The 23,525-nt window shown below is 38.2% G+C and overlaps 1 protein-coding gene across 1 annotated transcript in view; it reads right to left on the reverse strand.

Moving 5' to 3' along the window:
* The window catches only part of TPRG1 (tumor protein p63 regulated 1), a 117,433-nt gene that overhangs the window by 9,412 nt on the left and 84,496 nt on the right, over nt 1-23,525 (reverse strand). The window contains exon 4 of the mRNA XM_059388027.1: nt 7,654-7,807. Within this exon, the coding sequence (XP_059244010.1) occupies nt 7,654-7,807 (154 nt within the window). The remainder of the gene's footprint in view (nt 1-7,653; nt 7,808-23,525) is intronic.

Below are 23,525 nucleotides of genomic sequence, written 5' to 3' on the forward strand. Positions count from 1 at the left end.
AAGAAATTGAGGAAGACACAAAGAAATGGAAAAAATGTTCCATGTTCCTGGATTGGAAGAATAAATATTGTGAAAATATCTATGCTACCTAAAGCAATTTACACATTTAATGCAATTCCTATCAAAGTACCATCCATCTTTTTCAAAGAAATGGAACAAATAATTCTAAAATTTATATGGAACCAGAAAAGACCTCGAATAGCTAAAGGGATATCAAGTAAGATTTTATTTTTAAAAAGTCTTTTGCTTCTAAAAAAATTTAAAAAAACACTATACTATGCTTGCCTAGCAACCTCTAGCTCTGACAGTGTTTTCAAGTCCACAAAGATCTATATTGTCTATGTTCCTATTCATTTTTCAAAACAAAATGCAAATCCTATCTCCCACTTGCTCTCCCATCTACTGAAGGTAAAAATTAATATTTTATTCTATCACATTTCATTTAGATCTCCACTTAAATATTTCATCCAGTTTTCTAAGAATTAGAGTCATAAGTGTGGCTGTTTGTCTACATAAGTAAACCAAGGTTTCTTTACCTTGGGACTATTGATACTTTGTGCCAAATAATTCCTTACTGTGAGGGACAATGTCCTCTATATTTTAGGATGTTAAGCATCCTCAATAGCTTCCCTACCAGATACCAATAGTATCCCCACCCCAGGTGTGAGAACCAAAAATGTCTTAAGACATTGCTAAATGTCCCCCAGGAGGTAAAAATCATCCCCTGTTGGAAAGCACTGAACTAAAGGAAGTATACAGGATGTAACATGAGTATTGAGATCAAACCAATCCAGTCTTGGGCTGCAAATAAGGCACTCATGAGCTGTATGACTGTGAGCAAGTTATTCAACCTCTCTGAATTTTATCGTTCCTTTTCCATTAAAAATAATAATAATAATAGGGTCAAAGGAAGAGGGTGGCTGTGAAGATTAAACCAACTTTAATAACTGAAGGGTTTGTGTATAAGCTCTCCATGTACAGATACACATATTCATGTATTTTAGGAAGGGCTGGGAAAATGGAATGAGATGAGGCTGGAATATGGAGACATATTGCAAAGGCCATTAAGGAAGCCTATTACCAGGAATCAACAAATACTGTCAAAAAATCACTGACAATATCATCATCAAACTATGACTTCTTGAAGACCAAAATGCAATTCACCTCGACATTTCCATCGCAAACACCCTCTAGACTGTCAGGATATCTTTTCCTAGCTCGATAAATGTCTTTAGATTAAATGACCGGATGCTTCTCCAGTCCTCATCATCAGCTTCATTCAGAGAAGCCTCTGTGGCCTCAGCATCTAAGTGCTAGAAGAAAAAGTTGACACTATTTCATACTCCATGAACCTGGCATTTCATTAGTGTCAGATGCACTTCATTTCTAGTCATTTTGGTGAGCCCTCTAAAAGGAGGAGGGACCATGAAGACAAAGTGACAAGTAGCACATTGAAGGAAAGGCAGACAAAAGGCCAAGTCTGCAAGCTGGCTTTTGAGCATCTCAAGCACCTGAACTCAATCTGTGTGACAGGAACGCCGTGTCATCTGATATGAATGCCACCAGCCACATTCTTTTCTCTAAAAGCTTTTATACACCCACCCTTGGCTCCTTCTTTTATTCCAGTCTTAAAGACAGAGGGTCAAGTTTTAACAACTCAAATTACATAGGAGCTGAGTGCTGCTTGGGGTAAAGTATAGCAGTGTGTGTGGGTGGGTGGGTGTGTTGGAGGTTGGGGGGAGAGAGGGTGGTGGGAGCCCGGAACATTCTTCTTGACTCTATAGCAATTATTTACCAGCTGAGTGACTGGGCTCCTGGGGTGCTTCAGGTGCCGTCTGCCAGCAGTTCACTGCCTAGAGTCTCAGTTTTCCTTATTACAACCATAACTTGCTTCCTGTTTACACTGGGTAAAGAGACCAGGTTTCAGGCCTGCAGGCCCACATTCCTCAGCTGAGCAGGTTTTCCAAACCTTCAGGCTATAAGTTTCCCTCTGTAGGAAGTGAAGCATGCTGGGATAAAGAGCAAGTCCATCCAACACCCAATCCTGGAAACCAACTGAAAAGCCACACAGCTGGATAGAATGTTTCTATCATCCCGGCACATTTCACCTGGAATTATTTTTATGGAGTCGCTGTCACTGTGGGTATGCTCAGGTGTGTAGAGAGAAAAAGGAGGCTGAGACAGAAGCTTCTGTCCTCTAAGAGAGGTTCCTCTACATCCTGATTTTCATCCTCTTCCTATTCCATTCCCCCAATTCTTCCCAATCAACACAAACTTGTTCTAAATTCTAGCTAAAACGAGCTATTCTTTATTCAAGAACATTTCATATATCTTGGCAATTTTCAGCTTCCAGCCACCTTTATTTTATTTTAAAATGTCTTTTCTCACATCTTTTGATTCTTACATCACTCATACTTTGAGTTTCACTTCAAATGTTATCATATCTGCTAACTTTTGGATTTACTTTTTCCCTCTTCTGGGATCCCGTAGAAACTTGTGAGTCCCTCTATCAACCGTCTTAGCATATTAAATTATAATTTGTTAATTACCTTTTTTTTTGCTTTCTCCCTCTACTCTCTAAGCGTCTGGAGGGAAGAATCTGTTTTATTCTTCTCAGTATCCCAGCTTACTAGCACATTGTTTAGTATGTAGTATTCAATGCTAGATGGGCAATTCAATGAATATTTGTCAAATTGATGTGAAGGGAAACTAAGAAACTAATGATGTAAAGTTACATTTGATTGCCAAAACATGAGTTCACTTTCATACTTCCCTTGAAAAGAAGGGTAAATATGCCAAAAAAGAGTAAAAATGATTGGTCTATAGATCCCTTTAATTTGATTATAGATCATTCATGACCCATTCACTATTATTCACCACCTCTGGACTAGGTCATTAGTTCACCCCAGCAAGACTGTCCACACATCCTAAGAGCCCAGAAAGGCAACAGTTAAAAACAGGGGAAATGAGACTACAAATTACAGATATAAAGTGGATGAAACAATCAAGGATAATTGAGTCTTGTCATAAGTATAATATATCACATTCCATTATATCAATAAATACACACATACACATATGCACAAAGAATTTCTTCAGGTTTATACCCATTTCCTCGCTTATTAGTAAATTGATTAGGTTGGCAATAGAGCATTTTATTGTAATACCTTAGTCAATTCATTTAATCACTCTAAGTATACTCATTTTAAAAATAGAGATAGCTATTTTGACCTCACAGGATTTTTGTTAGTTGAATTACATGCAAACTGTAATCAATAAATATCATCTGATTATACTATATTACATGAGATTATTTTTATATCTTGTAACAAGAAAATCAATGCCAAAAAATGATTATTTCCTATTTTTACATCTGTTTTATATGAGTAATGCAAAGTATACGCATACATAGATGCATAGGTTGGTGAGGCTCAGAGATAAGTAAGAATGTCTGGAAAGAGGCCATTTGACCATTGTATCTGCCAGATGTAGAATGCTATAGAGTTAGTGAGATGAATACAAGAAAAAAAATGATATATTTTGAAGCTGTATTGCATAAATTTGATAGTAATTTTTTAGATAAGTGTTAAAAGACTTAGAGATCATATGAATTTGGATTTAAGCATAATTAATGTGTCCATTGATGATCTTTCCTATGGTAACTGCCTGACCAGCAAAGCCCATGACTCAGCTTTGACCCAAAGTTATATGATTTGAGACCTCTATTACCAGTTTTTCTTTCTCTCTTGAGCTTCAGACCTAAATTTCTAGCTGCCTGAAAGCAACTAAACTCCATGTTCCATGACGTTCTAAACTCAACAAGTCCTACACTGAACCTCCAAACGTACTCTCCTTTCAGTTTTCCCCATTGAAATTGATGGAATCACCATCTACCCAAACCAGAAACTACATCATCTTCAACCTCTTTCTATCCTCCACCTTCTATATCATGTAAGTTACTTGCTTCCATTAATTCTGTGTCTTGAATATCTCAAAATTTCTTTATTTTCTCTCCATTCTTACTGACCTTAACTTAAGCCCTTATACCTATTATTTGAGCCATTATAATCATGATAGGAATATATAAGATAAAATTCCATAAACTCCAGATAAAATAAATTACCCTGTTTCTACGAATGTTACTTGTACTTTCATGTGCCTCCACTTTTCTTCATTTGATCTAAACTTCTAGTTTAATCAACTTAATACTCATTTAAAAATCTTTGCATTTTTATCTGCCTCCTCTGTTAAGCAATATCTTCCACAAAGATATGAATCTTGTCTCATTTATGTTTGCATCCCGAACAATAATACCCATACTTTGTAGATGTCAGAAAATACTTGTTGAATAAAGAGATCTCAGGTACCACATAAGAAAAGACTCTGAGTAAGAATATATTTGGATTTTTTTAAGGTATTTCTTAAATAAGTTATTCCATTGGATTGTACATAATTTGAAAATTTTGACTATATGTAACCCAGCTCTATAGGATTCCTTTTTCTCTGCTACAATGGACTTGTTAAATTACTTCAGGTATTCAATTTAGTTATGCAATTTCCCCATATTTTTCCACTTTTTCCCATTTCATTTATAAGGGGGATGGAAAAACTAGTTTATATCATCCTTTTAAAATCTTATGTTATGCCAAAATACTCACATAAAAGGAATTATATATCCACAGAATCATCTTTCTTCTTATTTACTCATTTACATTAATATAACTGAGTGTTAATCAAGGCCCATCTTGGAAAATATCCTAAGCACAAATAATATTGTGACATAAAACCAACAACAAAAGAGAAATTGAGACTCAAAGAACTGGATCAGAGTATTCATCATCTGATATCACAGATGGAGATCATTTGTTTTCATAGAGAATCAGGACTTGGGGTGGCCTTTGAATAAGAAATAGTTTGGCAAATGAAAATGCCAGACTGTTGCCAGGAAGTTTAAAAAAAAAATAAAAATAAAAAGCTTTGGAAGAGTAGATTAAGAGAAAAACCTTAAAGAAAATACACTTGACAGATCCACAAAATAGTTTGATTGATTGAAAACCAACCAACTAAACAACCATTCATTATACTCACATCCACATATGTGAGCTCAAGTGCACACACACACACCTGCTATCTTACTCCCATCAAACAGGAGCTTTATAAATATTGAGTTTTCCTTTTAGCCTTGACTAATAAGAAGGCTTGTGTAAAATTAATACTCCATTCTACTAACCACATTCATTGTATTTGGGAGTCAATTATTCTATCCCTCCATTTGACATTTTGCTTCTTATCTTCCTTTTAAAATTATTTTATTGTGTGTGTGTGTGTATCAGAATAAAACAAAGTACCATCAGAAATTAGAGTAATGTTGTGTCATTTCTCTGCAGTGAATAGAACTTATTCTTTAATCCCTTACCCTGAACGTATTCCAGAAAAGGACACTCAGGGAGTAAGAAGTTAATGCATCAGGTATGAGGAATAAGAGACTGGCTCAGAAAGTGATGGATGTAGAAACCAAGGCTGTTGGTATTTATTTTAACTTACAATAAAATACAATTACTATTAATGCAAAATACATATTATTTTAATGACCAGAACTAGACTTTCTTTAAAGGTGGGAGATTACTTTGGAAAAATTTATTATTAAGCATTTGGGGTTGGATTAGCAGGTGTTAGAAAAAAAGAAACAGACAAAATAATCTGAACTGTTAATAAGAAGAAAAGAAGAAGGAGGCGGAGAAGAAGAAGGGGGGGAAAAAAGAAAAAGGAGAAGGAGAAAGAAAAAGAAAGGAGAAGAAGGGAAAGAGGAAGAGGAAAGACAAGTGTTTGGGGAGGAGGAAGACAGGATCCAGAGGAGAGGAGAAAGGATTGTGAAGCAATGTATCAGAGTACTATAATTAATAAGGATTTTAAAAACAGGGACACCTGATATTCCCTGTGAAGTCTGGACTCATTATGATATAAATTCCCACTCCATCTCACTGAAACCCTCAGCAAGTCTACTCTCACATCAATGCCTTTGTGTAATGGTTTTTGTTGTTCTCATTGGTTTTCATTCTGTTCTGTTTTGTTGCTTTTGGGTAGTAGAGTCAGATTAGGGGCTGATGTTGAAGCTTGGGCTTGTAGCATCGTGAAACTGGACTATTACATGATCCACATAATGAACTAACTCAGTGCCTGGAATTAGCTGGAGGTTAACCTGAAGACCATAAGCCCCTGAGGACGTTTGCATCAATCTTGTAAAGACCATTGATCTTTCTGAGAGCAGAAGGGATTTAAGCCAGCTCCATCTATATATTAGAGAGAATGAAGACTCCATCTATCTTATAATCACATGTGTTTTTGCCTCAAATCCTTTTTAAAATAGGGGGCTTATCAATCAAAAATATATTTATACATATGCATACTTGCATGAATAGGTGTGTTGGAAACAGGCAATGCAATGCATGCCGTCCCTCCACAGAAGGACTTTAGATGTATGTTGCTAATTTTTGAATTTATACCAAATAGAGAGTTGTGATGCTTGGAAGTGAATCACAGCATATAAAAGTAAATGTAGGAAGGACAGAGAAGGCAAGAATTTCTTCGTCTATCCCATTTAACGTTCCAGGGCTCCAATGAAGTTAGGGGCGTATGGTCTCCAGGTTTACCTCTGGCCTATAAGCACTCCTATGTGTATATAGATTTTACTGAAAATATAAAAGTATGATCTTTCTCAGCATTTACAGCTCCAGTTGTTTCACTTCCTGCCTACTTAGTGTGCTAGCGCTGCCTGAATTTCCCGAGGGGGGATGAAAGAAGAGTAGAAAGACTCTCCCTGCCACTATCCCTCCCTGGTAAAATCGATTTGGGGAGATGAAATGGAAAGACATAAAAATACTCTTAATTAATTCCTGATTGCTTTACCATGTATGGGGCATTTATATACACATTATCTCATTTAACCTTACAGTGCTCCAATGAAGTTAGGAGGAAGGGCAGTGATCATCATTATGTCCATTTTAGAGATGAGACTACCAAGAAAAATGACAAACATGACCAAAGCGCCATATCTGACTTTATGCTTCATACTATCCCACACTCCTTCTCTGAATAAAATAATTAGAATTTAATGACATACATAAAATTATATGTATCCTCTCAGCAATAAACAGAGTCAGACACAAGTATTGTGATTTTTAAATAATATTACACTATCATTTTTGGTAAGAAATTAGCAAGGAGGAATCAATATGGTTAATATAAACATTATATATTTTTTTTTATTTTTTAAAAGATTTTATTTATTTATTTGAAAGAGAGAGATCACAAGTAGGCAGAGGGGCAAGAAGAGAGAGAGGGGGAAGCAGGCTCCCTGCCGAACAGAGAGCCCAATGCAAGCCTTGATCCCAGGACCCTGATTCATGACCTGAGCCAAAGGCAGGGGTTTAATCCACTGAACCACCTAGACACCCTGACATTTTATACTTTTAATAAATAAAACAGCTCCACTGTTTACTAAAAAGTACTGCAAACCTTGTAAAGTTTGTATCTGTATAAACCCAGGTTGTATCTTACCTTTTTGTTGTTGTTGTTTTTTGGAACACTACATGTTTTAGAAACAAACAGCTTCACCATCAAAGGTGATCTAAGAGTGATGCCCAAACTGCCTACCTCACAAATTTCGAGGAACTTCTCATTGGAATATTTCATAGGGTGCTCAGTGAAGGTCGCATAAGGCACCTCAGTGGACCATGGGTTCCAGCGGGAAAAGAGGGACTGCTGTTCCAGACTTCCCCAGTAGATCCTAAGGCCTTCTCCTTGTCTCCTACAAGAAAGGAATTTCCTTTAGATTAGCCATTGCCATTAGATTAACACATAAAGAAAAGGATGGGAAAGTAAGGTAGTGTCTCAGTTAACCTTTATAATAATGCTAAATGACTTGCCTACTAACTAATTGATTATTCCAGAAATTTAGGAGGTAAGAATAAAAGGATAAATTCGGTTCCAAACTTGATGAGTTCTGGGTGTTGTTGAGAATCCTATCTGGAAATGCCTTGCTGGAAATGTGACTCTGGTGCTGAGGACCGAAGCCAGGGATGGAAATAGGGATATTAATCTCGTGCCAATATTCCAATGGTAATGGTTAAATGGGAAAGGGACAGGAAGATTCAAGGTGGTGGGACAGGAACTGAAGGGCTGAGGTGGCAGGAGGTTTCAGGAAGGAGGGGAATGACAGCAGTTCCAGTTTCTACAAAAAAGAAAAAAGAATGCAAGCAGGAAATGACTGAGAAGAGACATGGGACATCAAGATCAGTAGCGTATATATGATCCTTAAGAGGGATGATGACCGATTCAAAATATCTGTGACTTCAGCTTTGGTTCTCTGTTCTCTGCACACATTCCAGGCAGCAAAGTTGCAGAAACAAACATATCAAAGCTCATAAAGGAATTGTGCCTGCCTTTTCACACACTACCTGGTAGAACCGAGGCCTGGTCATCTGGTAAACCCAAGTGCAAAAACAAGAGGAAGCTTGGGAGTGATGGGAGGGAAGTTGTGGCAGGAGAGTGTGGCCACGTTGAATAACAAAACTGTAATTCCTGTGGTCTCTTCTTTTACATGTGCCCATCAGAATTTATGGTTTGTGGTTTTAGACATTTCTAAATGCAAAGAGATCCCTGGAGGTTAAACTAAGCTCAGGTGCTTTGCATTCAACAAGCTTTAAAACTAAGTTGCCTGTAATTCTAAACAGCCCCATGGAACATCATAGAGCTCTCATTTCTTCTAGAAATTAAATCCTGGGATCTAGAATAAAAACCCAGAGCTTAATTGTGGTACCTTCACAAAGCTGTCACTTCCTGTATTAAGGAAGAATACCTTTGGGAATGCTATTGTGGCTTCTGGGTGTTTATCCAAGTAGAGATGTGTATAAACACAATCTCACACATAGACATATGCCACCCCTCTTTCCCATTGGCTGATCTCTGAGATTCTATTTTCAAAAGGAAATAAGAAAAGAGTCTGGTTCATTCTACTGCCCAGTTCTCAGATTTTTGATCATTATGTTTGAAAGCTGACACTGAACCATTTTGGTTTTTTTACTTAATCCTTCCCCACAAAAGAAAAAAAAAAAAAAAAGAAGAGAGGAAAAGAAACATATTGTACATACCTCTAAAGTTCCCTTTCTAACCTCTTACCTTCCCAGCTGCTTTGCTGACGTTTATCATCCCTCACCCCCATACGTTCCTTCGTTCATTCATTCTGTTTCTTTTCTTTCTTTCTCTCTCTCTTCCCCCCCCCCCCAAACCCCCACCCGCCCGGCCTGGTGATAAACTCTAAGCTCAGTGAATATTCTATGCATGCTGGCTAATGGGGCCTTCTGGCTTTAGTCCTTTCAAACAACTTGTACAATGGAATTATTTACTGATTCATATGTCAATTTATGTGCTCAGTGCAATTTTGCTTTTATCCAAAGGCAATGAAAATCTGCCAAGATAGCTTCTCTAATAAGTACACCTTATATTCTTTTACCTTAGGGAAACCTCAAATGAAGTTTAAGTGTGAAATTCAAGAGGGACCTTATTTCTAAATAACCAATCAATTTGAGCATGACAATGACATTTCTCAGAAATGTAGCATACTTCTAAATATACAAGTTCATACTCAGCCATCAGAAAGGATGAATACTTACCATTTACATCGACCTGGATGGAACTGGAGAGTATTAAGCTGAGTGAAATAAGTCAATCAGAGAAAGACAATTATCATATGGTTTCACTCATGCATGGAATATAAGAAATAGAAAAGAGGATCACAGGGGAAGGGAGGGAAAACTCGATAGGAAGTCATCAGAGAGTGAGAAAAACCATAAGACACGACTATAGGAAACAAACTGAGAGTTGCTAGAGGGGTGGTGGGTGAGGGGATGGGGTAATTGGGTGATGGACATTAAGGAGGGCATGTGATGTGATGAACACTGGGTGTTATAAGCAACTGATGAATTACTGAACACTACATCTGAAACTAGTGATATACTATATGTTGGCTGATTGAATTTAAATTTAAAAAGAAAATAAATAAATAGGCATACAAATTCAGCCAACCTTCTCTCTTAAGCTCCACTGGTGATATCTAAGAAGATAAATCTGCAACTAAGAAGTCTTTCCAAAGGTAAAGCTAAGGCAGCGCTTCTCAGCAAAGACTTTAGTACGAGAGACCTATGAAAATCTGTCATCTTCTGTTCTGTCAAATGTCATTAGAATAATTCTGGAGAATATAGATGCCTTTATGACCAGGAGCATTCTATTAGTTACTTAGGCTCACCATGAAAGATAGCATATGATATAACAGAATAAAGTGAAAAATGCAAAGAATAGGATGTCATGTATAATTTTGTTAAAGTCTTTGTTCTGACGCTTAATGCTGTGTGACTATGAATGAGCTCGTTTCATTTTCTAAATCTCAGTTTTACCTTATGCTCTTTGGCATGTTTCCATGTGACACCTCATGACCTCAGTAACTATGTAAATGGTGTAGACAGCTACGGTCATGATGCTACTGACATTCATCCAGTCCAGGACATACAAGATCTGAAAGAAACCTCTGGATTATGGCTTCAGTTTAGAGGCATCAAATTAGCCCCCTGTACACCTCTTCTGGTGCAAAGACTACACCAAGCATTGTCCCATGATTCCTAGGGAACATCAGCACCTTCCATGATACCTCACAAACATGTAAAAGGTCAAATCTGCCACCGGTGATGGAATAGCATCTTAATGTTTATAAACTAGAGAACTTCATAGCTAGAAGGGCTCTTGGAAGGTAAAACCCAGTGCCTTCTTTCTGGATATGAGAAAACTGCTACAGAAGGATTAGAGCTTCCTTGAAGCATCATAACACACACCGCTGAGCTGTTGAGAGCCCTGGTCTCCCAAGACATCATTTAGGGGTGTTTTCACCGTTCTGGGATATAATCACAAAAAGCATTCCAAGTTAAGGTCCTGCTTTTGCACAACACAGCCTTATTTCCAACTGACATATAGTTAAAAGACTTGCCCTGAGGAGACCGTCATCATCTGTAGGCAAAAGAGCCTAGTTTCAGATGTAGTGTTCAGTAATTCATCAGTTGCTTATAACACACACACACATATAAAAATATTTATATAATAATATTATATATAAATATTTATTATATATATTAAATATATAATAATAAATTATATATATAAATTATATATATACACACATTTGTATACGTGTATGTGTGTGTGTGTGTGCGTGTGTGTGTGTGTGTATACTATTTATGAGATTGCAGGAAAATAAGGTAGCCCTGGGAGTGAAGAGAGAAATTAAGAAATTACAAACAAGTTATGTCTTCAGGGTAGAAGACTGATCTTTCTCACCGAGCTGCTATGGTCAAGTTTATCAAAGTGGGGGTACAGTTCTGGATAAAGAATGCAACACCAAATTATTATTTTTTTTTAAGAGAGAGAGAATTTTTTTTTTAAGATTTTATTTATTTATTTGACAGAGATCACAAGTAGGCAGAGAGAGAGGAGGAAACAGGCTGCCTGTGGAGCAGAGAGTCCAATGCGGGGCTCGATCCCAGGACCCTGGGATCATGACCTGAGCTGAAGGCAGAGGCTTTAACCAACTGAGCCACCCAGGTGCCCCCCAAATTATTAAGTAAAGAAAAATTTGCCAGCTTTCTGCTCCAAATCATACTTTGAGTGTAAACCCTGGCTTTGAGCGTTATATACCATCTTTCCAATCTTTAGGTAACAAAAACTTCATGAGGAACAAGAGGATAACAGATGAAAAAGTGTTTTGTATGCCCTACGGCATTGTCCCACTAGCAAATCTTGAGTTCTTAGTGTATACCATAACGCTTACAGTGTACTGTTAGAAACTTTATATTTTTAAATTTTATTTAACTGTTACAGAATTTTTCTAAACATCTTTGGTATAAATAAATGAATTTAAGAATATGACCAGGCTTAATCAGATCCGCAAGTCAAGAACCACTAAAGGAACAGACTAAGAAGGGGGAGGAGAAATACCAGGACCCCTACATAGACAAAAGCAGAAAAACAAATCTCTAGAACAGAGAAAAACAGAAGGTTCTGGAATATTCTACATTTTTCTTCACCTATTGATCTCTTCCTCCACCTGACTCTGAGTCTCTGAATACTTACGAGTTTAGCTTCTGCTTTATCAATATTTTGATGTGTATAACTTCCTACTTACATTAAATCCATCAGAGACTTCCATTCAGCTGAAAACACCCCTATAGCTCTTTTTTCTTCAGACTGAATCAACATGGTTCTGTAAAACTTTTCTAATAATTTAAAAATAATCTTTTTAATTGCCTCAGAAGTGATTCCCTGAAACAGTCCCAAGAAGTTTAACTTCACTCCCACAATGTAATTAGCATATTCTCTGTTCAGTACAGTGTATTGTTGCAGGTAGAGAAATGAATAAGACTCAGCCTCTGAACTCCAGAAGCCCATCATCCATTTTACTATCATCTCTTTCCCATACCTCAAACAGGTACAAATAGAAACCCACAGATCTCTTTATAAAAGCAGAAGTTCACCCATTACAATTTACTTCATTCCTGTTTTCTATCATCAGGAAGACCATCTGGATGTGGCCTCCATTCCCACAGTAGTAGAAGCAAGAAAGTCAATGTACCCTTCACTTCTGATAAATTTCAAAACCTTCTAGAAAGATATAGAAGTAGAGGAAAGTCTCCATAAGGATTCATAAGAACTTGGTGGAAGAAGAGTGCTTATAACAGTTGGAGATTTTTTGGATCCCGGACTGAGTTAGAGGCCTTTTAAGAGATATGTTTCCAATTTTTTCATTTTATAGGTGTATAAACTGAGGACCAGAATTTTCAAAGATCAGAGTTCTTCCTTTAGTCTTGTTAATTACATGTTCCACTCAGTGACTCAGACTAGAATTCTACTCAAACACAGTTGTTGTCAGGGTAGAAACCTAAGCAATTACTACTTTAAACCATCATAGCAGCTGAAGAGATTTGCCTTCTACACCACAAAAAACAAAGGCATGTTGAAGAGATGAGGTTTATACAGAAGAAACTATCATCCAAGTGCCAAATGACCAATCATGAAAAATAAATGAACACCACAAAAAAAGGAGCTCCAAGTTGAATGGAGGGAAAACTTTCTTTGATAACAATTTTCGTAAGACAATACATTATTTTTGACAGGAAAGACTCCTGTCCTTGAAGTCATTTTTAGCTGAACCAGAAAACTATGCCACCCAGTCACCAGACTGAGTTAATTTGCTCATTCCACACATTCTACTACCTTCAGAGAGAAGCCATGTATCCTTCAGCATAGTACAACATAGCGGTCGTACAACATAGCTATTCTTTCTCTTGACTTCCCACTCTCCTTCCACCCTGGCCTTCACAGAGGCTGAGCTAAGGCTTTCAACCACCTGAGAGATGTGAATGAGGAGGCAAGTCCCCTAAAGGAGAGATGGCAACTTCTATTATTACTTCCATCAGCTGCCCCTCCTTTCTACTCATCTCAGATCTCAAAGCTCCACCACAGAATTAAAAACATAGCTCCAGGCACCAAGCCCAGATTTATGAGGAAGCACAGACATTAAGTCCTGCTCTAAACGCAGGGCGTGTGCTTGTAAGTATGTGAGCAAACAGAGGGAGGCCGCAAGGGAGGAGGGCGGCTGCCCAGGGGAGAGAGCTGTTCAGAACAACACAATATATTTTCTTTATGTCTCCTTTTCCCCTACCTTACAGCCTATACTGTTGAAAAGCAGACCTTCTAGAACCATGAAATGTCAGTCCCTTGCTTATTTAATCTGGACAAAAGTGGGGGGACAGAGTTGGCACCCTGGAGGGTATTCAATGCTTCTTTTTGCTCATTGAATGACCTCAGATGAAATATTTTCCATGACAAGAACCCCAAAGACGCTGGCACAGTGTCAGACAATAAGATTTGCAGAATGTGTTTACATTCTCTCTGTGTCCCCAGGCTGTTCTAACCCATCGGCAGGTGGTGCCTTTATCTGCTCTCTTTGCTCACCTGGCTCCCTCCCAGAAGTTTCCAGGCCCTTGGGCTCAGTGAGATTAACCATTTCCTGGCATGGGAAACCAAAAAATTCCGTAGGTTATTTTACATGAGGGAGAAGTAAGTGATAAAGTAAAACAGACCAGCAGTGTCCCTAAAGAAAGAACTCTAGGGCAATGTGGTGTCATAGCAAACACCTTGGATGACAGGTAGGACCTGGGTTCAAAGACTAAACCTGCTACGGACTTGCTGGGTAATTTGAACCATTTCTTCTCTCTGGGTTCCAGGGGACCATTTATAAAAGTAGTAGTTGAACTAGATCACCTCTAATCTCCTTTTATGCCCTGACAAATTAATATCTATTATGAAAAAAATAATTTATATCCTACCAGTTAGACAAAAAGCCAAAGGAGAAATTAGTGATCGAGAAATTCCTAGAGGGCTGCTGAGACTTTTTCTTCTTCTAGAGGAAGAATGGATCTTAAACTACAGAATAAAAGATGTAGGATTAAACAAACCAGAATCAGAACCCAGAGAAAGTGAGATGAATTAGAAAAAGAGCTACAGAAAAAGACTATGGAATCTCTCAGGATGAAAGTCCTTAAAAGAAATGTTTATTTGCTTGGGAAACTTAATGCTTGTCCTCGAGGGCACCATGTTCAGGGCTGAGGTGAAGAAGACTAAGGTCCAAACCAAAGGTCCAACCTAAGATCTTGTGACTCACAGTGTTAGTGTATATATCTGTGTGTGTGTGCGTGCACACACGTGCATGCCTACATACATACACACACAGCTAATGTTTAGGCTAAAGTTACAGTGTGCACGGTACATAGTAATCACTCCATAAATCCATGTTTAATAAAGATGAATGAATAAATAAATTCACAGAATTCATAAGCCAGTTAGGATGCCTGTGAATGCGAATGCCATATCATTCCATTCATAAAATCTTATATGTTGTGGTAGTAAGAGCCCTGAATTTGTAGTCAGTAAAATATGGGTCTAAACCTATTACTGATGCTAACTTTCTTTGTGTCTTAGAGCTGGGCACAGCATCACTGAGCCTCCATTTCCATTTGCTACAGTCTGATTATTTGTGTCCTACCAACATGTATATATTGAGATCCTAATGACCAAGATGATGAAATCAGGAGGTGATGACTTTGGGAGGTGATTAGGTCACAAGGTAGAGTCCTCATGAATGAGATGAATGTCTTTATAAAGGAGCCCCCAGAGAGTTCCCTCACCACTTCTCTTATATGAGGACACAGGAAGAAGGTGCCACATGTGAACCAGAAAGCAGACACTTCGTAGAGACTGAATCTGCTAGCATATTGATCATGGACTTCCTAGCCTCCAGAAGTATGATGAAGGAATTTATACTATTTATAAGCTACACAGTCTCTAGTATTTTATTATAGCAGCCTCAGAATACCAAGACATCCCTCTTATAAAATAATTGTAGAGAGCAAAATGGAGTCTCTCATGTCAAGCAGGAGCCTGTGTCAAGCAGTGATGCAAGCATTTAAGGTATTGCAGTCAGGAGATCTCACCAGGACCAACGTCAGCTGACCTCCCCCCAGGACTGATAATGAGCAGAACCCGAGGAGGTCTGCAGAGACCCGAAACTGACTGAATCCCTTAAAAAAAGGGAAGGATTTTGTCAGCAAACTGTGAGACTCTTCAGACATGACCCCTCTATGTCTGACCACTTAAAAAGACAACTGCCACAATCTGCCCAATCAATCACCTAACAGAACGGAGATCCTTCCCTCCATGAACATCAGAAGCGTTAAGTGCCCAGAGAGGACCCGGACCAGCCCTAGGCCTTAACTGTGTACCCACAGACCGAGTTCGCATTCATTTTGTTTTTTTTCCTACACCCTTCTGTTACCTTGTTTGTTGTGTGGCTTGTCTTCTCTCCTGCTCTGTGGGCTGTGTAGGAAGCCAAATTTAATCACATGATGGATTGTCATTGAGTTTGGAATTCTGAACCTGCTTTAGAATTGTGATTTAACTTTGCTTTCTGACTGAACAAAGCTGACCTTGCGGAAAGACCCAACTCCTGTGTGCGCCTTCGCTGTGTGCTCATGATGATGACAGAGGCTTTGGATCAGATATTCTCTAGAGGACGCTCCAAGTGTGTGCCCGTGGAACACTCCTGACTCACCAGACTTAATCATTACCTACCTCTGGGTTTCATTTAAATGATATACAGAGATATTTTATTTTCCAGAACTGACATGAATGGATTATTTAGATAGCAATCATTCTAAAACATACATACTTATTTTCTCAAGCAAATTATATTAAATATAAAGAGTATTTTTATGGCTTAATAAAAATCATCACAAACCAAATTTTAAGACCTAAAAGGGATTTATTATTAACCATTTGTGTCCCATGTTCTTGATCCCTTAATTTTACTAAAACAAAGACTGAAATCTAAAAGATTACCTGGATTCATGCTCAATCTCCTCCTAATATTTTCCTACACTTCAATGCTTCTCTTTATGAAAGCCAATGGCTGTACATGAAGAGTAAGGTTATTTACCCAAACTCTGAAAGATTCTTGACTGCCAAGTTTTTTAGTTCTTATATCAGCCCTCTCTTCCTTCACCTCTGTTATTTCTTGCTGCTATCAACATTCCTGATTCCTTCTAATTTGCTTTTTCTGAACTTTCTACTGAGGGGGAATCTAGGAATGCCTTACTTTTGGGGTCATGGGCAAATAATTAAACAAAATGATACTCTTTTCTATGCCCTTTCCTGTAAGGGATATTTATAGCAAATGCTTTAGTTTCATAGATGATATTGAAATGGAGAGCCAATTCAATAGTGTTGATGTTGAATAACTTTTAGATGGGGATCTGAGTGCATCAAGTTTTAGAAAGTACTTTTGGAGTTCTATGCCTATGAGAATGAAATCTGATCTCAGAATTAATAATGAAAACCACCTTTCCACCAATGGGGTTGACATGAAATTTTGTCATCCTTAAGATCATACTCTGGTAGACTGACACTGTCATATTCTGTACAAGGAGTGGCACTGTCATATTCCGTACAAGAAGTCTTATATTCTGACCCATCCTTCAAACTGTTTAGAGTATAGCTCCCATAATACTTAATGATTAATCTGAGTAGCAAAATTATCAGCATATCTCTGCTAGTATTCTTAAATATAGTCTAGAGAAAATGCTCTAAATAAAATGTAACAGGGATTTAGCTGCAGAAACAGTCCCTTATATTTGAAGGTATCAAATAGGGCCTCATTCATTCTGTACATGTTTAGGAGATCTGAGGGTGGATTGACAAAGAGGATATTTCGTGGCATTTCTGGAAGTCTGCCTACTCCTAGCAGTGCTCAGAATAAAGATCTAGATCAGAACTGTGTCTACAGTGATGAAAGAGAAAGGCAGTTAAAGCCTCTGGTCCAGGTCCTGTTCCTGTAAACAGCAAAGCAAATCAGGAAGCAGTCAAGTCTCAAGAAGGACAGTAGTAAACTTGTTTCCCTTCTGGTTAAAGGATTGAAAGAAACATTCTAGAGTATTAAAAATATTGATGCAATAGAATTACTTTCCTCCTTTTAAAATTCCCTACTTTCGGGGTGCCTGGGTGGCTCAGTGGTTTAAGCCTTTGGCTAAGGCTATGATCTCAGGGTCCTAGGATCAAGCCCTGCATCGGGATCTCAGCTCAGCAGGGAATCTGCTTCCCCCTCCCCCTCTGCCTGCCTCTCTGCCTACTTGGGATCTCTCTCTTTCTCTCTCTCTCTGTCAAATAAATAAATAAAATTTTCAAAAAAATTCCCTACTTTCTGTAATGAGAATGTATTATTTTTACATGGAAATTAACTATTGCATATTTAAGATGATGTCATCCATCACAACCAGAGCCACGACTAATTAGCACCAGCAGTGGGCTAAGACCTCTGCATCTATTACCTCTAGTCCTTACCACAAACAAGTTTGGTTTATAATCTCTATTTCACAGAGAGATCCAAAGCCACCAAGTGGTAAGTGGTAGAACTGGGATTCAGATTTAGATCTCCCTGGTTCCACACACCCCAACAAATGCATGGAACCCATTGGATATAAAAGTCAGAGACGAAGATGAACATTGGTGCCAACCAGCTGCGTGTTCCCCCACAAACCTAAATAAAGCCCATCAATGCAGAGCTCACATTTTTATTTGTAGTTTCTGTTCACCTCAACTAATCCACCTTCTTACACCTTTCTGCAGAATGCTGATTCCGACACCTAAAGAGGTTTCCAGTTGCCTTTAAAATTCAACAATCTCTCAGCCTCACAGTCGAGACTTTTTGCACTATGGTTCCAGCATTCTTTCATTTCCAAAACTCAAAGCCACAACTCTTCAATGATCCAACCAAACAATGCAACTTGCTGAGCCCAGCTTACAGCGTTTGTGATCATTCCACTAACATGATATTATTCTGTGTATTTGTCTCATATCATCAAATGAACCATGAGCTGTCCAAAACGAGGGTCCATGCATAAATCATATACGTCCCCCCGACAAGATCTTATATAAGATATATAATATAATATAATAATACATTATTATATTTTATTATTATATATAATAATATAAGATATACTTAAATATAAGATATATGATATCTTATATAAGATATACTATCTTACAGTAAATGAATTTTTTTTTTTAAGATTTTATTTATTTACTTGACAGAGAGAGATCACAAGTAGGCAGAGAGGCAGGCAGAGAGAGAGAGGAAGAAGCAGGCTCCCCGCCAAGCAGGGAGTCCGATGCGGGACTCGATCCCAGGACCCTGAGATCATGACCTGAGCCGAAGGCAGCGGCTTAACCCACTGAGCCACCCAGGCACCCAGTAAATGATTTTTTTAAAAATAAGTAGACCCATGGTCTTTACTATAAAATGTACACATCAAAACAGAACAAAAATACTCTCCCTCAAACCAGATAGATCAGGCTGCTGCTTTTGTCTTTCATTAGTCTACAATTCTGAATTGCACTCTTTAAAACTGAGCTCTCCCATTGTTTTCTGTTGGTTTAAGCGGAGGGGGCAGAAGTCTACCTAAAAGGACATGCTTAGAGAAAGGTCCAGGATGGAAGGGGCTGTACCTTTGCCTGCAGGTTGTCTAGGACCCTGCTCTAAGAGCACTGGCTGCAGGGGCTAGCATGCCAGGCCTGCGCTGAGGTTTCTGTGTGTACAGAGGAGAGGGCAACTTTTACAATCCAGGAAAATGCCACACAATAAAGGAAACGATTCTGAGGCATGTCCCTCTATTATGAATGGGGATATTTGGCAAATCACATTAGCCTTGAGTTTGTGTAAGTTTTGGTCTCCTCTCTCAACAGGAAGTTGCTTTTAAGCACCCTAAACAGCCAAGTTTCAACAGGCACGGAGTAGCTAAGTTAAAGGAAAGAAAAGCATCTGAGAAAAACATTTTTTTTTTTTTTTTTGAATCTCCTCTGTTTCAATTTCCTCTTAAGGGAGATGGAGATTAGATTGTCTGGAATACATACACAGACAATGAGAGAGACCAGTTACCAGAAACTTGTGGCCCAGCTCTCCTGTGTCCTGTGGAAGCAGACGGGGCCACCCAGGAAGGCAATGGGCATATGAGAGCTCTGAATGAGAGAAGAAACTCAGCTCTGCCCACCAATGCTTCACCTTGATCCTGCTCCTGAGTCAGCAAGCATTTTGCTTTTTCCACTTTGGAGGAATTTGGAATGAAACAAATCTCAAGAGACTATACGTGATATACCTATTTATTTTCCCCTTGATGTTTAAGAAAACATTTTGTGAGGAAGTTTATTTATGATATTCCCTACAGTATGTTATGTCGGCCAATAAGCAATAAAAATCCGTCCATCTCTAACTTCTACGCACAGACGTGGTCCACCATCAGCATCACATTCTTCCCTGGTCACGGTTGACATGAGCTATTCAAACTGTTCAGCAAGAACGGTGTGCTCAGTGCCTGCCCCCATCCCTGCCCAAAGTGGATATACTCCATCACAGGTAAAATTCAGACAACATAAACATCCATATTATTTATGAGGTACTTTGATATAATAAAGAAGTCCTAGATTTTAGAGAGAGGATACAAACCTGGGTTTGAATCTATGCCTTCATTTATTATGTAGCCTTGGAAAAGGCACTTTAATCCTCCTAGTCTGTTTTCTCTTTTGCAAAAGGAAGAGACAATTGCCTATTTAGCAGAACTGTTGCTGGCTGGGTATAGTGTGCCTGTCACCTCTCATCAGAGGTTTCAAGCCCTCCTTTAGCAGACCTCTGAAAAGTCAATCAGAAGGCAAGACATTTCTGAATTCTCTTGCACTCTTGCTAGTTTCTTTTCCATCCACCAAAAACTGCCAAATCATAAATATGGGGTGCGGGTGGTAGAGGAGGACAAAGAAGGAACAAGGGGTGAAATAAAGGCTATATACAAAGTTAAGAAATCCAGACATTTCATGAAACAGAACTGATTTACCTACATTCCACAGTGCATATTTGCTTTGCGGTATGTGAGCAAATGTGTGTGTGGGTTTTTTTGTGTGTGCATTTTTTTTTAATCTTCATGTTGCAATTGTATTGCTTTGCATACATATGAGATTGGGGTTTTATGCTTTTGTTTTCACTTAAGATTTACTTCTACCACAGAGCTTTATTTTACTATCCAAGCCCAGAGCAACAATACAGACAGAAACCAGGGATCTTCTCTCTTATTTTTTAGCCCTGGTATCCAGTCCCTCAGTGGGGGGCATTGCTTACATAAGCGAGAACAACCAGCCCATATCTCCAAGTTCCACCCTCAAATGGTCACCCTTTGGTTACCCCTCAGGCTTAAGGCTATGTCCCTGGGCAGCACAGAATGCTCTGGGAAGGACAGGCCCTGAAGGCCAATGTAGGACATTTTGGGCAGCAAATTCTAGGGTCTGTGGTACCCAGAGCATGGTCTAGAATAATTCCTGACAAGCTTTAATATGTGTTTGAATCACACAGGGACCCTGTTAAAATACAGATTCTGATTCACTTGGTGTAGTGTATCCTGAGAATCTAGAAAACTCTGGTCTTCTAACAAGCTCCCAGGTGATCTTGATGTCACCAGTCCCAGTAACAAGTAGCTTAGTGGGGGAAGGGTGCAGGCTGTGAGTTAGGCATATCCCCATGGCCCTGTGGCCTCCTTAGTCTGTGGGAATGGTCACAGATGGATAAGGATCAAAGAAAGGCTATCTACCATGTGGGACTAGGGCAGGAGTCATGGTTGACCAAGGGAAGGCCCAGTGGTTTGTGCCTGATTGCAAGGCAAGAATCTAAAAGAAGAGGGTTCTATCGATAATCTGTGGTTAAAGGCAAAATCCAAAGCCTGCAATCAAGATAGTTTTCCTATCATACAATGGAATTATCTAACAGAAGTCCTGAAAAAAATTTATTTTTCATCAAGAGACCAGTGTTAAATTTGTTTAAAGATTACTCAAATGTTCAGTGATACAAGATTTTTTTTTAATCATAGAATCTCTTCCCAGAAAGATAGATAGATAGATAGTATAGGTATAGATATAAATAAAGATATACAGGTATAGATACAATGTTCCAGCTTTTGAGAATCCTAATTAAAGTATATGGTATATGGCCAAGAAAGGAAAACAATACTCCAATAGTGATCTAGTCAGTGTGGAATACCATGACAACTCTCCTTCTAGAGGAGAGTTGTCTCTCCTTCTAGAGGCTGTACATCAGTGAATTTAGCCAACAATAACATTGACTGTGCAGGTGACTTACCACACTGCTGACTCACCTAGAGTTCACCATAAAATACAGTTTCTAATTTCTAAGTCTTTTTCACGCCTGCTGCTGCTAAATTACATTGTGAAGAGTTGACTTTTCAAATTGACTTTGGAGAAAGTAGACCTGGAAAATACAGCTCATACTTAAATCCCACCTTTGGCACCTGATCTTTCATAAGGAAACTTTTGATCAGAAACTATAAGGCAAAACAAACAAACTCTCCTGATGACTTATTTAGGCTAAATGCTCAAGGCAAAAACAAAAGGAATTTAATGTGTTATATCCTGGTAGGGCAGGCATTAAATTACCAGCTCATCATAAAATGTTACCTCCATTTTAGATTAGTTCTTGAATTAAGGGAGGTAGAGCTGAAACAAATAATGGATTGGATGGATGGATGGATGGATGGATGGATGGATGGATGGATGGACGGATGCACAGATGGATGGACGGATGCACAGATGGATGGATAGATAGGTATATAGGTAGATAGATAGATCAACTGCCTCTCTTGGCCAAAGCTTAAAAATGGTTTAAGTGTTTTTAAAAAATTAAGGGAAAAAATCATTTAAAAATGAAATCAAATAAATAAATTTTTCCACAATATAATAAAGAGGTGGTAGGACATTTCAGTAACCACAACTATTTTTTGCATTATAAGCATTAACCAAAAGGCTGTAGGAGCCACAAAGACAAAAGCTGAGCACAGTCTCAAATTAATCCTGCATCAAGCCTACTACAGCAGCATTCACTCTTGGGAGCTGATTACTGAAATTAAAATTCGCACATACAAACAATCTCCCAAAGATACTTGGAGTACAACTACAGTCTTCTTCTACCATATCTGCTCATATTTCTACAGAGGGCTGAAAAGATTCTCAGAATATCAAAAAAGCATCTTCAGAATAATTTAAAGGTCAAGGAGATGAAGATCGTTTTTTTGCAATTTGAGTTATGCCCAATAGAGTATGTTACCTAACTCCTGAAGACAAACAAAAATTAATTATCATTTAAAACCACAGAAACAATATCATTTAAAGATGTAGTCCTTTTTCCACTGGATATTTTTTTTTTCCTGCTTTTAATTGACCATAGAACTGAGGGTCCATATCTGGGCTATTCTGTTCCATTGATCTATGTGGTTTTTGTGCCAGTACCATGCTGTCCTGGTGATCATAGTTTCATAATATAGCTTGAAATCAGGCAATGTGATGTCCCCAACTTTGTTTTTCTTTTTCAATATTTCCTTGATGATTTGGGGTCTTTTCTGATTTCATACAAATTTTAAGATTGTTTGTTCTAGCACTTTGAAAAGTGCCATTAATATTTTGACCAGGATGGTGCTTACAATGGAAAAAAGACAGTCTCTTCAATAAAATTGGACAGCTATAAACAGAAGAATATACACCATACACAAAGATAAACTCCAAATTGATGAAAGGCCTCAATGTGAAACACGAATCCATCAAAATTCTAGAGAAGAACGTAGGCAGTAATGTTCTCGACATTGGCCACAGCAAATTCTTTCAAAACACATCTACAAAGGCAAGGGAAACAAAAGCAAAAATGAACTTCTGGGACTTCAACAAGATAAAAACCTTCTGCACAACAAAGGAAACAGTCAACAAAACAAAGAGACATCTCATGGAATGGGAGAAGATATTTGCAAATGACACTACAGATAAAGGGC

Source organism: Mustela nigripes, chromosome 2 (assembly GCF_022355385.1).
Source record: "Mustela nigripes isolate SB6536 chromosome 2, MUSNIG.SB6536, whole genome shotgun sequence".
In the NCBI taxonomy this organism is placed as follows: domain Eukaryota; kingdom Metazoa; phylum Chordata; class Mammalia; order Carnivora; family Mustelidae; genus Mustela; species Mustela nigripes.